Source organism: Lingula anatina, chromosome 4 (genome assembly GCF_051362555.1).
Source record: "Lingula anatina isolate TDL-2025a chromosome 4, LinAna3.0, whole genome shotgun sequence".
NCBI lineage: Eukaryota > Metazoa > Brachiopoda > Lingulata > Lingulida > Lingulidae > Lingula > Lingula anatina.
In genome coordinates this window covers 14571946-14587522 of record NC_141770.1, presented here as the reverse complement: position 1 = coordinate 14587522, position 15577 = coordinate 14571946, and the positions used below count along the sequence as shown (strand labels likewise).

Below are 15577 nucleotides of genomic sequence, written 5' to 3'. Positions count from 1 at the left end.
CTGTACACTGTGAAATAACATTTGCCAAAAAAATTTAGTTGGACAGATCATATCTTCCATTGAAGTGCTGTGTGTGTGTGTGTGTGTGTGTGTGTGTGTGTGTGCGCGCCTTAAAAGAACTTGAAAACATTTTGGAACTAAATAACAATATAGGAAGCTAAATCACCCCCTATAGAACTGCTTTCCAAACAAAAATGACCACAGTATGTGTATTGAAGTCACTGCCACCCAGACATATCATATGATCTCCTGGCATGAACTACACATCAAGTATAGTGTACATGTACAATTTAAAAGCTAGGGCATCCAAAGGCTATATACATTATCAGAGGCCTTCATGGTCTACAGATCATTTTATACAGGTAGTCCAAGAAAAGAAAGAAATAACACAACGCACCTCTCTGGTTATACTGAAATGGCTGAAATATTACACTTAGACTTATTTTGATGCACTGATCATTGCTGTCATTACATACATGGAAGGACATTTCTAAGGTTTTATTTTACTAAAAACAAGCCAAGTTTTGGCTACATGACCTTCTCCAAGACCCATTTTAACCATTAGAGATTTATATCACCAAATTTTAAACTGAGACATCAACTTAGAGTTTTACAAGCTAGGCGCTGTCAAATTTTAGGTAGTTTTATAACTTCATTAATAATTACATATATATAATATTTTAATGCCCTTTTATCTCTTTTTAAACTGTTACAATATTACTAGTATTTTCTTTTAAATAAAATTATACTTTCCCAGCATTATGCAGCACTGGATATTTATTGGCATCATTTGGTTGTTTTTTTAGTTCCCCTGTCCAACTGTGATATAATGGCCATCTCTGTGCCTGGTAATCCCGAGTACGCCAAGGCACATGGTGTGTACAAAATGGGACCAGAGGTAAGAATATGCATGCTGTAAAAACAAGTCAGATCATGTGATCTTAGGGTACAGGTCATGGGATCTCAAGGTCTAGGTCATGTGATCTCAAGGTCCAGGTCATGTGATCTCAAGGTCCAGATCATGTGATCTCCAGGTCTGTGTATTGCCCATGGTTTGTGTGTCACATAATGGCTCATGTTGTTACAGTGTTTCTTAAATGATAATGGAAGTCAAGTTAAGAATTTGATTTGTATTTGGTTAAATTTATGTATTACATAAATTTATGTATTACATAAGACTATGCATTTGCAACATGTAATCAAGATAATAAATATAAAAAGTAGTCTCATTTTATGAGACAAAACATTGATAGAAATTAAAATTTGATCTGAATTAAAAATTAAACAGAATTTTGATTTCATTATTTATGATTGTAGATCCTAAGGGGTAGTAAGGGAATAACACAGGTATAAAAAGCATGAGGTAGCAAATAATTCTAAATCACAAACGTCATAAAATGATATTTTTTGATGTCATTGCAAAATGACAGTTTGCCACTTAGAAAAAATTAGGTAGCCTTTGGTTTTAATATTATGATATTTTGTATTGTATAAGCACTATTTTAGGTTTGTATCTTGCCAGAGGCATACTATATATATGAATGCATTTTGATATGTCACTGCATGAGCACACCAGTATGCAATCTGTTTGTAGATTGGGCCCTCTGGAAAAATCTATATGTATGTCCATGATATATATATGACATTTGGCTCATATTGCACACTAGATCTCCTCTGTGAAAGCTCTTCGTGGAAGGTGCACTGCTTTATAATTTACTTCTGGTTCAGTAGAGTGTAAAGTCACTGTGTCAGTTATAGCAATGTTGTAATGGTTTATTACCAGGTCCAGTACTTTAGATAGCGCAGCGAAGCATCATTTGCAGGTGTGCAATAATAGAGCAAATATTGCGATGTTATTGCACAATGTACCCATTTCCAGGGAATCTCGCCATCTTGTTTGCAAGTTTGTATTATGATTGTCAAAACTTGTTACCACAGTTTTTTCCAATTGCCATGTTTGAGGTTATCCACAGAGAACAAAAAAAAAAAAAAAACACTTCCTTGGTACTCCGATGACTACACCCCAAAATGAAGCAAAAAAAACATGTTCACAGCTGTAGTCACTGTTTATTAGACCACCCAAATGTCAAAATCTTGCCAAATCTTGAAACTTCAAAGCCTTACTTCTATACCCTATAACAGTTGAGGAATTGCTGTTGGTGCAATGTATCTATACTCTGTTGACACTAATTATATACAAGTAGCTTAGCATTGATATGATGAGAGTCTTCTGATCAGCATATTTTGCATGGTTCAATAATTTCTTAGTCAATAAAAAACCTAGGTTTTTTTAGTTGTTGTTGTTGGTTTGTTTGCATGTTGATTGTAGGTAGCTATCATGGCACAGATAACATTGTCTTGTTAAATTTTATATCATTTGTAGTAAATGGCATCACTAGCCTCACTTAAATCTCAAAATACTTTGAATACTTGAGCCAGGCGTTACAATGCTAGTGATAGTTTAACATTTATTACTATTTATTTGACTTTTTTTCGATCTATATACAACTCTGAACAGATTTACATATTTCCATATATTCACTATGAAATTACAAAACAACTTAACATTACAAAAATGCATTGGACAGGAAACAGAGTGTGCAGAATTAGGTGACACCTAGTGGCTGTCACTTAAACCACATCATTGTTTGGACAAGTTTATTATCATTCAAGCAAATATATTTGAGAAAAAAATGAATAAATAAGCAAACAAATAGTGTGCCCTTTAGGACAGCATGCCTCAAGAAGCTTTATTTTACAATTCCAGTTTGCTATAGGCTTTATCCCAAATACCAGTTGGCAAAAACCTGACAAGCAGATAGTAAATCAATGTGGATAGTCGCAGATTAGCGCCTTGTTTTGGTTAACTTTAATGAAAATAATGTATGCATGGTATCTGAAGAACTCTAGACATTGTAGAACATTTCAGCTAATTTTTATATCCAAAGTGTATCAGCTTCTTCATGTTTAATTTTTCTGCATATGCCAGCTTATAGCTAACTCACATATGGAGACTATGAAATTAAGTTATGCAGAAGCCGAGGCACATTGTATCTGCACTTCATGGTACATGAGGGTACATTGAACTATATGATGAAGTTTATTGCTGTTTTTGGTCAAATGCTATGCATGCAAATGACAGTACATGATGTGCAACATGTAGGCCTGCTTAACAATGTCAGAATACATGATTTTATATACACTTGCATGTGAAGATTTGTTACTGGCTTGTTTGCACATTCATGCTTATTGTTTTGAAATAGAAGTCAGGTATTCTGCTAAAAGAATGGATTTAAGTAGATGCATTTATAATTTTTGATTTTTCAATTTCCATTGGATATTTTAATGCTTAAGTCTTAAAACTGTTTCATTACTGAAATAATCTGAACTCCTGTTTTTTTTCTACCACATTTAAAATTGAATATTTTCAGGGTTCTGTGGAAGAGATTATATTCAGAGGCAGCACAGAAGAAATAGCAAAATGCGCCAATAACAACGGCAAAGTGCCCATAGTACGGATGCATGCATGCACATCTAACTCAACACAGATGCACTCACACACACACACACAATTGTACAGTTTTAACTTTATTTAATTGTAATTCATCAACAGTATCAAAAATGAAACTGCAATATATTTCTTTCTCACACTTTCTCATACTTTCACATGAATAATTATTTTAATTTGGAATAGGCTTATGCCTATGAACCTTTATAAAAATCAAATGTATCAGCCAAAGCATCAGTTAATTGGTGACAAATAATTGGTGACAAATATCATCAAGCTTATTAGATTAATAGTGATGAAATGTCAAGTGTTGGGCAGGATATTTTTTAAGTTTGTTGTCTCCTGTATACAGGCTGTGGGGGTCATGTACCTGAGTCCCAAAGTGGCCGAGAAACTGTCCCAGTTCCACTATCTCCCTCCACTGGATGCCTGCACATACATGGGACTCGACTCAGGAGCCAAACCATTGGAGGTAACCCTTAGCAAACTGAAAAGTTTGCAGCAATATTGCAGCAATACTAAAAGTTTGCAGTAACGAGTTTGTAAGAAAAATTTTTATTGCTGCTCATTTGCAGCCATTTTGAAGCAAATTTGGTGAAAATTTGTAAGAAGAAATTGCAGTTTGCAGCAACATTGCAGCAAAACTGCTGCAAATTTGCTGCCAATTTGCAGCAGGCCTGATATTTTGTTAAGTGAATACAAGGCTATGAACTTTTTATCACTGTTCTTTGTCAGGGCTGTGGTCAGCAATTTCAAAGGGGGTGGGTTCTTGAGCTGATAATGTAGTCTTTTTTACCTCCTTATGTGGTCCCAACTTGATAATCAGGATAAAATGTAGTTCCAATTCTGATTCAGAGCGGAACTTTGCAAGCCAATTCCTCCCTCCTCCACTCAAACTCATCTAGCTTAAAGCCTGAACAATTTGTGTTATGACAAACCTCACAATAAAGAGATTGTTATTTTTGTGTGTCATAAAACAAACCTTTGCATAATCTAAACAATTAACAGTAACTGTTGTTATTTTATTTGGTATCATAAACATCCAAATCACGTCCTTAGTAGATGAGGGTTAGACAGTGTGGATAAAAAGCTGCCTATTACAGGCTCATGCAAATAATACTTTGAAGATACCAGAGGGAACATAATGCTAAGGCAGTGTTCACACAAGATGGTGGATATCTGGCCTTTTGTATCGAGGTCATCAGTTCTAACCTACTTGGATTCAATCACATCTTTGTACCTGAGCTTTTGGTTTTTGTTGTTGTTTAATGACGTATTTCATTAATTATTAGGATCTTCTATGTTAAGATATAATATAACATATTAAATTATTGAATTACAGTGTACAAAAATAACAAATGTTATACAATATATCCCCTTGCTGAAATGTTCATGTATTGGTTTTGAAATAAATATATATTTTTTTCTGATATTTTTTTTTTAAGCTGTCCCTCTTCTATGACTTCCTGTTGCCCATGTGCAGTGCCATAACTGAACAGCAGTACGTGGATAATGTGGAAGGCAAAAAAGACACGCCTGTTTCCATGGCAACCAGTGAGACAGATGTCTACAAGCGAGCAAGAAGACTACTGTGGCGAAATCTATCAGGACTGAAGCTAAAAGCAGGTTAATGGGTGAAACTAGAAAAATAATTTGACAGGACCGAAAATATTTATGCTTTTTTAGAATTATTTTTGTCTTTTGGTTGTTCAATAGCAAAATTTATTTATGTTCAAACTTGTTTGTTATGCAGCAACTAAGGATTATTGATGCTAAGTATCTAGTGTAGAAGTTTAGTGAAATATAGTGAAAAAATAAGCTGAAGAATAAACAAAACAGTTGATGACAATCATGAAATGCATTTAACTTTAACAAGCATGCTAGATTTGAAGTAGCAGACACTGTTTCTGTTTGATTTTCATCGTATTGATTTTACAGTACCAGACTAGATTATGAACTTCTTGCTAGACAAGGAGCTCCTTGCTAAAATAGGAACTCCATACTAGACTAGGAACTCCTTGCTAGACCTATAAGAACTCCTTTCCATATACATTTAGTGCATTTTTTCTTAACTTAATTCTATTTTTTTTAGTTTTGATAGAAGATGGAGGTTTTGAATATCTGGCCAGAACTGGGGAGCAACATCGCAGACATGTCCTGGAGTGCCCCCTTAAGACTCTGGCCAGTTGTAATAGCAATGTCATGTGGCAAAACATGGCACATTCTCACATAACTGTAAGTTATTTAACAAGACCTACAGAACTAGACTTTGAAAAAAAGAACAGTATACAATTCCATATAAATGTTGTAATAACAACATTATCTGGTGAAACTTTGCATTTAGAAGTCTCATTACTGAAAAGAAATTAAGAGTAGATAATTTTTATATGGTGCTGATAATAAGAGTACTGCCTCTGATTCGTATAATACATCTTCCATTTTATTTTGAATAACCACACAGATTATTTATAGCCTATTAATGCTATTATTTTCCTTTTTTGCAATCTAGAAAGATGCAACAATAGATGGCAGCTGTGTTGTTCTAAATTCTATGATTGAAGGTCACATTACTGTGGCAGCAAGGACAACAATCTCACACTGTGACCTCAAAGGTCACATTACAGTTGGCAAGGGCTGCGTGCTCAACAATGTGGCACTGACGCCAGAGGAGTTCAAGGTGAGACTGGGACCACACACTGACTGATTTTAAACTAAAACCAGTTCAAAATGGAAATCCACTGTGGTGTTAAAAGGGGTTGATTTGACTCAGGTTGGGATAGAGAGAGAGAGAGATAAAGAGATGTTTGAGATAAGTCCATGCCATATTTAGTTGTCAAAGGTCAAGATTTTGGCACGGGCAGAGAGAAAGAATTAATATACGGTAATGACTAGATCTTTTCAATGGGGGAAAAATTGTGAATTTTACAGATACTGTATTTTAAGTCAGAATTCCTTATAATAAGAGTATTCCTATTGAGTGGTTACAACAAAATTGCAAAGCAAACTACCTTATAGTTCTATTCTATGCATTAAAAGCTACACAAATGCTATAAAAATATAATTTTTTTTATTTTAAAATGATGTATCTGAAAGTTTGATCATTTTTGTCCATTGAAAAGATCGAGTCATTACCATAATCTTTCCAGTTTAGGTGGTTGCAATTAACTGGGGCAGCTTGCACACATGGCAAAATCTGGCATTGTTTGTGACTGACAAAATACTTAAATAAAGTTCAGATTTTGTTTATACCATAAAGCATGATTATTCTTGTCAACATTTTTTTATTGTAGCAGAACATTGGTAAATTATTTCATCCTTTTAAGAGGCAAGAAATTATTGAAATTGTGTGGTAAACAGGTTCCCAATCTTTGGTTTCAGAAAAACCAGTTCAGCATTCCTGATGATATTGTTCTTCAAGGATTTCATATCAAGCTTTCTATGGGGAAAGATGAGAACAGACAATATGTTCTTGTTGTGTTTGGCGTACATGACATCTTGAAAGTAAGTCTGTGGCCAGGACTCGGTCTTCGGTTTTTAGGATTATTGCATAAAGAAAATTTATACAGAAGATTTGTAAGTGACATAATTTTGGTATTGTATGTGACCTAGACACAATTTAACCAATATGACCCATACACTATATCCTTAGTATTGGATGTGACCTCGACAGAATGCAACCTTGATATGGCATATTTTATGGTATTTCTGTACCTAATGACATGCCTAAAACTATTTTGTCTTTATTTTGCTTTTATTGTCTTTTAGATACCAATATGGCAAGAAAAGAGTACTTTCTGTAACCGGCCTTGGTACGAGTTTCTGCGTTCATCAGGAGTGACCAAGCATGACCTTTGGCCAGCTGAGAAAGTATGCACATCCTGTGTACTGTAACACTTAGTCTTTATTAATATAATATAAATAATACTATTAATTAATAAAATTACGAATGTTGGATTCATCCAATTTGAAGACTCCAATGAAATGTTTACAATTTATTTCTTTAATATAACTCAAGCCCATAATTTACCTGTGTCATTCTTCATATAATAATGATATATCACAGTTGTTGTTTTTTTTCTTCCAGAGTGACAATGAAAAATCCCTGTTTAATGCGAAGTTATTTCCTGTTCTACACATCAGGCAGCCTATCAGCTTGAAGGATATCACATGGCTGATGGGCATGGACAAGAAAGATAACTTGTTGGATAAGTATGTGCACTGTATATGTAATGATGACATGCTTAAAGTAGTTATATATGTGGATTTATTTATTTATTTATTTATTTATTTTTAATTAATTAATTAATTTATTTATTAATTAATTTATTTATTTATCACTTCCAGTATTTCCTGGATATTATTGTCTACTCTGTAAAACTCTTTTTACTTCTTTCTTTGTTAACTCCCAAGTGAGTTTATAATAAATTCTGTTAGTCATTACCTGTTTTTTATTTGCTAGCAAGAGTTGGATGTATTTCATGAACATTTTGTTCAATGGATTAAAAATGTAGGCTCTGTTCTGTTAATGTAAGTTGTAGTTTGACAATTTTTTATATTTAACTCTGCAGATGGAGAGCATCCTGGCGTCTGTCTCTAGAGGAAATACTGAAATGTGTGGACCTAGCTCTGGAGCTGAAGAAAAGAGAGTGAGTGACCTTGACAATTGCCTTCACCATGACCTTGACCTTGACCTTGACCTAGAGTGTAACTGTGATACAAAATGTCTCCTCGTAGAAGTCAGGGCCTTGACAGTGCACTTAATTGGGCGTTGGATAATTTAAAAAAAATGGTTTAAATGTCTGTGGACACGACCTACTTGTGTTGAAATATGCATATTACACTATCACCTAGATTTTTCTAAAAGAGGAAAGCACAAGATTTAAAAGACAAAAACAATGAGTTATTCAAGAATGCAATAGACAATGCTAACTTATGACAACAGTTTATAAGCAGTCACTGACCTTTAAGAGCAGATATTTTGTTTGACAACAAGAAGATAGATATTAGATGTTAGATAATATCTGTGTCAGTCAACAGTGTTCACACCATAAAAAATGTATGTATAGTCATCACCATCATCATAGTAGACATGTTCATTGAGAGGGCTTACAGGTTTCTAAACATCATATATCAATATAATTACAATGGAGCAGTGATTTTACTTTTGAAAAATGAGGTTAAGCTTTACAACTGACAAGTCTGAAACATGATGTTTTTTCCAGGGACCTTTTCTACCGAATTGGCTGCCAGCAGATTTGGGATGTCCTGCAAGGCCACAGTGACCGCACCTCTGCCCTCCTCAATCTGTTCAATAGTGCAGCAGTGGACGGTCATCATCAGGAGATACTGGAGACACTGGACAAGTGTACGTCTCTCTCTCTCTCTCTCTCTCTCTCTCTCTCTCTCTCTCTCTCTCTCTCTCTCTCTCTCTCTCTCTCTCTCTCTCTCTCTCTCTCTCTCTCTCTCTCTCTCTCTCTCTCTCTCTCTCTCTCTCTCTCTCTCTCTCTCTCTCTCTCTCTCTCTCTCTCTCTCTCTCTCTCTCTCTCTCACACACACACACATGCACGCACACATTGCCTAAATACATACAAACTTGACTATTTTCCTCATAAGTAATTCATTTTTTGCTACAGAAAAAAAATACAATAAGATCATACTCACACTTTGAACACTTGCAACAGAACAAGAACCATATAACATTCCCATGATAGATTATATAATTCATATGTTATTTATAATATATAACTTATGTATATAGTATATAATTTTAATTTGTATGATTTATACTAAAAAAAAACAACATACATCTAGTAATAAATCATATGATTTGTATATATGTAGTTGCGTGTAGCACTATTGACCCCGGACTGGCTGCAAGAACTCTGGCTCAGGTGGCAGATGTCTTGGGGTTTATGGCTAACAAGAGAGGGGGGATGAGGAGTGGTCCTGCTGCTAATAAAGCTTGGAGCAAGGCATACAAATTACTAGAGGTTGGCAACTAGACTTCAGAAATGGCTCAATCATTTCAACAGGCAAAAAAATATCAATTTTGCAAATACATAATTTTGTAATTATTAAAAATTTCTTTGTGGCATTTTGGTGCTTTTACTGATTGAAATAGAACTGTTAGCTGGTCTGCTTTTCAAATGCGTTGCTACCACTCAAAGGTGGTGATCTAATTTCCAGAATTTATTACTTAGAAAAAAACACAATACCTGTAAAATGCACACTTTTCCTAGTTGAAATGATTGAGCAATGACCTTATTTAAAAAAAGAAAATATTATTGGGCTATTGGATTGCTTTTCAATAGCTTATTAATAAAAGCTATTGTTTCAATTTTATTTGATGTATTTTGATAATATGATGTAATATAATGTAGTATAGTGTATATATGCATATCTAGTGTGTGATATTATATAACATCTTATAAAATGTATTTATTAACATGCTTTGAATCAATAATTCTTAAAAGTAAGATGAATTTTCATCTGTAGGCTGGAAGCCAAGGTTCATTTTGTTTCATCTCAAGACGGCTTTACATCTGTTATTTTTATTATTATTGTTTTTGTTGTCGTTATTTTTGTATGGAAGCTATTTTAAGGCACACGAAGAAGGTCCAACTTTTATAGAGCAAATGTCAATTTTTCTGGAAATTTCAATACCTAGCTCTTTATCTCCACAGTACAACAAGTCAAAAACTGTTAACAAAATTATGATCTTGTGATCTGCTTTTGAGTTCCAAATTCCCTATTTTTGAGTCGTAATATTAACAATAAGTGCCTAAATTTTATTCATAACAGTTTTAAAAAATAGAACTTTACAACTGGAAAAACAAGAATATAAATTACAATTTTATGAAAAATATGTGCAGACAAAATACTTTTGTTACTAAGGAAAATTTTCTGGAATTTCCAGAAAATCTTTTTGCTATAAAAACACATACTGTGTGCCTTGAAATCATCCTTTCAATACAAAGGGAATGAGTGACATACAAGTATGCAGAAGTCAGTCTACAGTAATGTGCCATGAAATGCGTACAGAAGAAATTAATTAAAATAAGGAAAAAATCATTTTGGTAGAAATTCATGAAATGGGAGGTGCTCAGAAATTCCAAATGTTCAAATTTTGTGAAATTCTGTCATTTTTGACCAGAAGTTGTCTGTTCATCACTAGGCCCTATGTCAGTCTGTTAGATTTTTATGAGCCCGAATTAGCCCGATGGCCAATTTTTAAGCTGTACGAAATTCACTAGAATCAAGATCATGCAAAATTGCTTACTGGTCAAAATTCATGGTCCATAAAAAAACTCCAGATAGCCGATTCTAAAATTGTTCGAAATTTAGGAGCTTTTTAAAATTCATCACACATAATCGTAAGCCTTATTGTGTTTCATGTTCCAGCAAGCCACTGAGGAGAGTATCCGCGAGGGGGTGAGAGCCATGGCAGAGGAAAGACAAAAGTGGCTGGACAGACCTGAACACCTGATCAGAGCGGCAAGACACTACGAGGGTGCTGCTCACATCCTGATTAGAAAAGCCGTCCAAACTGTACAGAATGTATGGAACTTGCTGTCTAAGGCAGCTATTTTCTTGAGCATTTCCTTACAGAAAATATTTTGTTGAGAGTTTTAAAGTTTTTTGTGTTTTGGAATGGTGCTTGGCTCTACATGAGGAAGGAAATGTAGCATGAAGCCCAAGCAGGTCATGCCATCTTTTGAAAAACTGTTTACTAGTTCAAAATATTGGATCACAGAAAAGTTAACATTGTTTGGTATATGGATCTGTTAAAGACATAGTAAACCATGATTGGTTTCAATTTCTTGGGTCAATTTAAGAAATAACATCTGAAATAGAAGTTGCCATTTGATGTCATCTTTCACTTTTTTTTTTAAATTTAGTTCATCACTATCACCCCTACGGAGCCCATTCCCATGAACAAGTGGGTCATTGCCGAGGCACCTGCCAGGGCTGACTTTGCTGGGGGTTGGTCTGACACTCCACCAATCACATATGAGCATGGAGGTGCTGTAGTGGACTTAGCACTACTGGTGGATGGCAAGGCAAGCTTTTTGTTGTGTATTCTTTAACAAGTATAGAATATGTAAGCCAGGCTTGTAGTCAGCTATATCAAAGGGGGGGGGGGGGGTATTTTTTGTAAAAAAAAAAAAAAAAAAAACTGGTCCCTTCTGCTTTAATAGCATAGAACCTACATCACGTTTTGATTCAAAAAGGACTTTTTCTTGGCCAAAAATATAATTCATTTGAACCCCCCCCCCCCGGCAATTGATCAAATAATGAGAAAATGTTAGTAAAAAGGCCATGCTAGTCGACTAATCAGAAGCCTAGAAATTACAAGAGGTTTTAAAAGAGCAGAGTAAAATCTGTAATGTTTTTACCTCCTTGAAAGGTTTTAAAAATCTATTACACACAGTTTCCTTCAAAAACCATATATACTTTTATTATTCAGTTTTGTAGTTTTAATGTGATAATATATTTCTTGAAAGTGTTTCAAAGCACATACAATGTCAGTTGTTTATACTTTCTTACAAATAAAGTCTTTGATGCAGGTCTGCATTATGAATGCTTTTCCAGTACTGTAATGTTTTTATTGCATTTGTGAAGTAGTGTCATGTTGTAATACCTTACTGTACCATTTATTTTACTACATGTTTTAACTAGGGTTTTTTTTTTTCAGAAGCCAATTGGAGTGAAAGTTAGAAGAATTCCTGTGTAAGCATACATTATATGAGTCTTAACACTCACAACTGATGGAAGTAAGGCAACAGTTTTTTCAATTAGAAATCTATAAAAGTTTTCAAAATCCCAAAAAGTCTTTTTCTTGCCACATTCAGTCTCAAGTGATCTGTCAGTAAAAGTAAATCCCATCTGATTGGTGTATTTCTTCAGTCCTGTCATCATCTCAGTGATTGGCGGGGAGGGCGGGACTACCACCAGGGTGTGCTGTGAGCAGTTGTCAGATCTAGAGAACTACAACAAGCCACACGCTCCAGGTAATTGTAATTGTTATAGCTGATATTTTTTAATGATTGAAGAAATTCCAAATTGTTTATTTATTTATTTATTTATTTATTTATTTATTTATTTATTTATTTATTTATTTATCTTTAATTAGAGAATGTTTTAAAAAAGTGTCAAGTAACTCTCCTTAAAAAATATCTTTTAATATTTCTGTACTATGGAAAATATTCATAAAGCTTTGGCCCTCTCTCTGTTAGCTGCCTTGGTGAAGGCTGTTGTGTGCATGACAGAGATAGTAGATTTGATGTCAAGTCAGAGCCTAGAAGATCAACTCACTGAGCGCTACCAGGGGGGATTTGAAATAGAAACCTGGTCAAATTTGCCAAGGGGATCAGGTATGTTGAGTATAAGTATCACTGTGTACCTTGCACAAGTGCATGCATGTGCACGCACACGTACACACAGACACACACGCAGGCATGCACACACACACACACACACACACACACACACACACACACACACACACACACACACACACACACACACACACACACACACACACACACACACACACACACACACACAGGGAGAAAGTATTATTTTTTTCTCATAGTTGTAAGCCTCCGAAATGTGAAAAGTGATTAATATTTCATTTTTTTAATTAGATTTAGAACCAAAACTGAAGAATCTGAAAGGATGTAGTGTGCAGTGGTGTTGTTATGACCTTTTTTTGTTCAAGTTCTATTTTACATAGTCATTATGTTTGGTTTGGCCATTTAATTTGGGATAAGATAAAGGTTGAGGGCTACTTTTAAATGATTTCCTACATTGTATAGAAATATCAGCCTAGACATCTTTTCTTTTCCAGGTCTTGGCACCAGCAGTATACTGGCAGGGGCAGCCATTGCTGCACTGGGGAAAGCTGTAGGGAAACATTATGATACCAGCTCCTTGCTGCATGCTGTATGTATTAACATATATATTTATTATGTTGTATTTATAGAAACCTGTTGACTTTTTTGTATAAGATTGCCTTTGTGTTTCTAATTTAAAAAATAGTGATTCTGTGTTATATGTGGATACTTTGTAAATAGTATAATTTTGCTACATTTATCACTGTCACAAAAAAAAAAAAAAAAAAAGCTTACAAGGGCGTGGCGTAGTGGTGAAAACTTGAACATTCAGATAGTCTTAAGAATTTTGTTAGAGACGAGTCTCTGCCAGAGTAATTTTTTTTTCACTTTGAAAATTTCATCAAACTTGAAAATGGGCCTCTCAATAATTTTGAATTGTTTGTTACCTAATATGGCCAAGTGAGATTCAGGCATTTAAAGATATTAATCAATTTTCAAGGGATGGAATTTTCAAGTTTTTATCATAATTTGTCTCTTTCCAGGTATTGAATCTTGAGCAGTTGATGACAACAGGAGGTGGTTGGCAAGATCAGATAGGTGGCATTGTAGGTGGAATCAAGATAGGCCACTCCAAAGCTGGACTCCCCTTATTTGTGGACTACACTCCATTGAATGTGTCAAAGGAAACGATGAAAGCATTGAACGAGCGGCTCATTCTGGTGTATACAGGAACCACGAGATTGGCAAGAAATATATTGCAGGTTAAAACAAAACTTCTTCTAACAGTTGATATAATTGGGTTGCGAAGTCAACCCTCCCTTCCCCTAGTGTCACAAAATTAGGACTTTCTTATTGAAGCAACAAGTTCAAAATGCCTGTCTGAAATCATTATTCACATTACATAGGATAATTAAAGGGGGATATTTTATGTTCTTTATGAACATTTAGATCGAATGTACTGCAGAATTGTATTTCATCATGATTATCATTTCCTAAAACTGGTTTTACTCTATTTTGAGGAAATGAACTGGTTGTACTCTGTTTTGGTTATATACAGGTAGAACATTGCATAGCCTTCCTCATTTCAGAATTGCATTAGAAATTGGTATGCCCGTGACCCAGATATTGTGGAAACAGAGGACAAACTGGTGAATATTGCATGGGAGTCTGCCAGAGCTTTAGAAGCAGGTAAAAAAATTTCAGACTGCAAAATATTTTGCATATTCAGACCTGGTGACCATTTACCAATGTTTTTGTCACACAGAGCAGCAGGGCATAAAGAATTTCAATGTGAAATGTTTTTCTTAAGTCTTTTAAAATTTCAAAAAGTTTTTAATGTTTTGAGCCAATTGACATTGGCATGTGGAGGATTTTAACACAAAATTCTGTAAATTCAGTCTTTGGCATGCTAAATTATTTTCTAACACTTACTATAAGACTGATGAGTGCCAAACTCAAAGCCAAAATATTTTATAAATTTTCAGGGTTGCTAGACTTATTGCAAAAAAAAAAAAAATAATAATAAAATTATTGTACTCCAATTTCCATGCAATATTTTATTCCATCTGTTTACAAAGCTAAGTTGTTTGTTTGCAGGTGATTTTGCCAAAGTTGGTGAATGTTTAAACACCTACTGGGTTTTGAAAGTTCGCATGGCGACTGGAAGTGACTCGGCAACCACAAGGGCCATGATGGCCGCTATCGCCCCCTATGCTTACGGCTCAACACTAGCAGGGGCTGGCGGTGGGGGATTCATGTACATTCTTACCAAGGAGCCAAACTCATTTGATGTTGTGAAGGAAGCATTGGCGAAAGTGGAGGTACAGAAATACTAGCAGTTACAGACCAGGTTTCGCTAAAAGAATTATGAATATTTTCATTTTCAAAACCTTGTTATTTGTGATACAAGAACTTGAGGAGTTATGTAAATTTATAACCAGAGGTGTTGACAGCTGAAACAATGCTTAACACAGTGTATCCATTACCCCATAGGATCAAGGGAACTGATTTGATTTTGTTTTATGTAGGAAATAACTCCATATTATTTCTTTTCATTGTTTATTCTGTTCAAGAGGTATGATAATACCACTGTCAAACAGGCTGTACACTATTTTATATTCCTTTCTTTGAAGAATAGAAGCATATACCAGTTCTCTAATATTTCAGTTGTCCAAAGACATAAATTCTCTGTTTTAATGTTTACTTAGGACTATTTTGTTATCACTTTGTAGAG

At 34.6% G+C, this 15577-nt stretch overlaps 1 protein-coding gene across 2 annotated transcripts in view; it reads left to right on the top strand.

Annotated features, from left to right (window-relative positions):
• The window catches only part of LOC106156384 (L-fucose kinase), a 34040-nt gene that overhangs the window by 10128 nt on the left and 8335 nt on the right, over nt 1-15577 (top strand). Inside the window, exons 7-28 of one of the 2 annotated variants that reach the window (XM_013531605.2) lie at nt 807-898; nt 1318-1347; nt 3432-3512; nt 3861-3980; nt 4954-5134; nt 5601-5743; nt 6018-6185; nt 6887-7009; nt 7274-7375; nt 7593-7717; nt 8077-8154; nt 8731-8873; nt 9350-9498; nt 10910-11065; nt 11407-11568; nt 12204-12238; nt 12416-12519; nt 12745-12882; nt 13359-13453; nt 13887-14105; nt 14433-14532; nt 14941-15164. In XM_013531605.2, coding sequence (XP_013387059.2) covers nt 807-898; nt 1318-1347; nt 3432-3512; nt 3861-3980; nt 4954-5134; nt 5601-5743; nt 6018-6185; nt 6887-7009; nt 7274-7375; nt 7593-7717; nt 8077-8154; nt 8731-8873; nt 9350-9498; nt 10910-11065; nt 11407-11568; nt 12204-12238; nt 12416-12519; nt 12745-12882; nt 13359-13453; nt 13887-14105; nt 14433-14532; nt 14941-15164 — 2768 coding nt within the window. The remainder of the gene's footprint in view (nt 1-806; nt 899-1317; nt 1348-3431; nt 3513-3860; nt 3981-4953; nt 5135-5600; nt 5744-6017; nt 6186-6886; nt 7010-7273; nt 7376-7592; nt 7718-8076; nt 8155-8730; nt 8874-9349; nt 9499-10909; nt 11066-11406; nt 11569-12203; nt 12239-12415; nt 12520-12744; nt 12883-13358; nt 13454-13886; nt 14106-14432; nt 14533-14940; nt 15165-15577) is intronic. The other variant, XM_013531606.2, reaches the window with a different exon arrangement.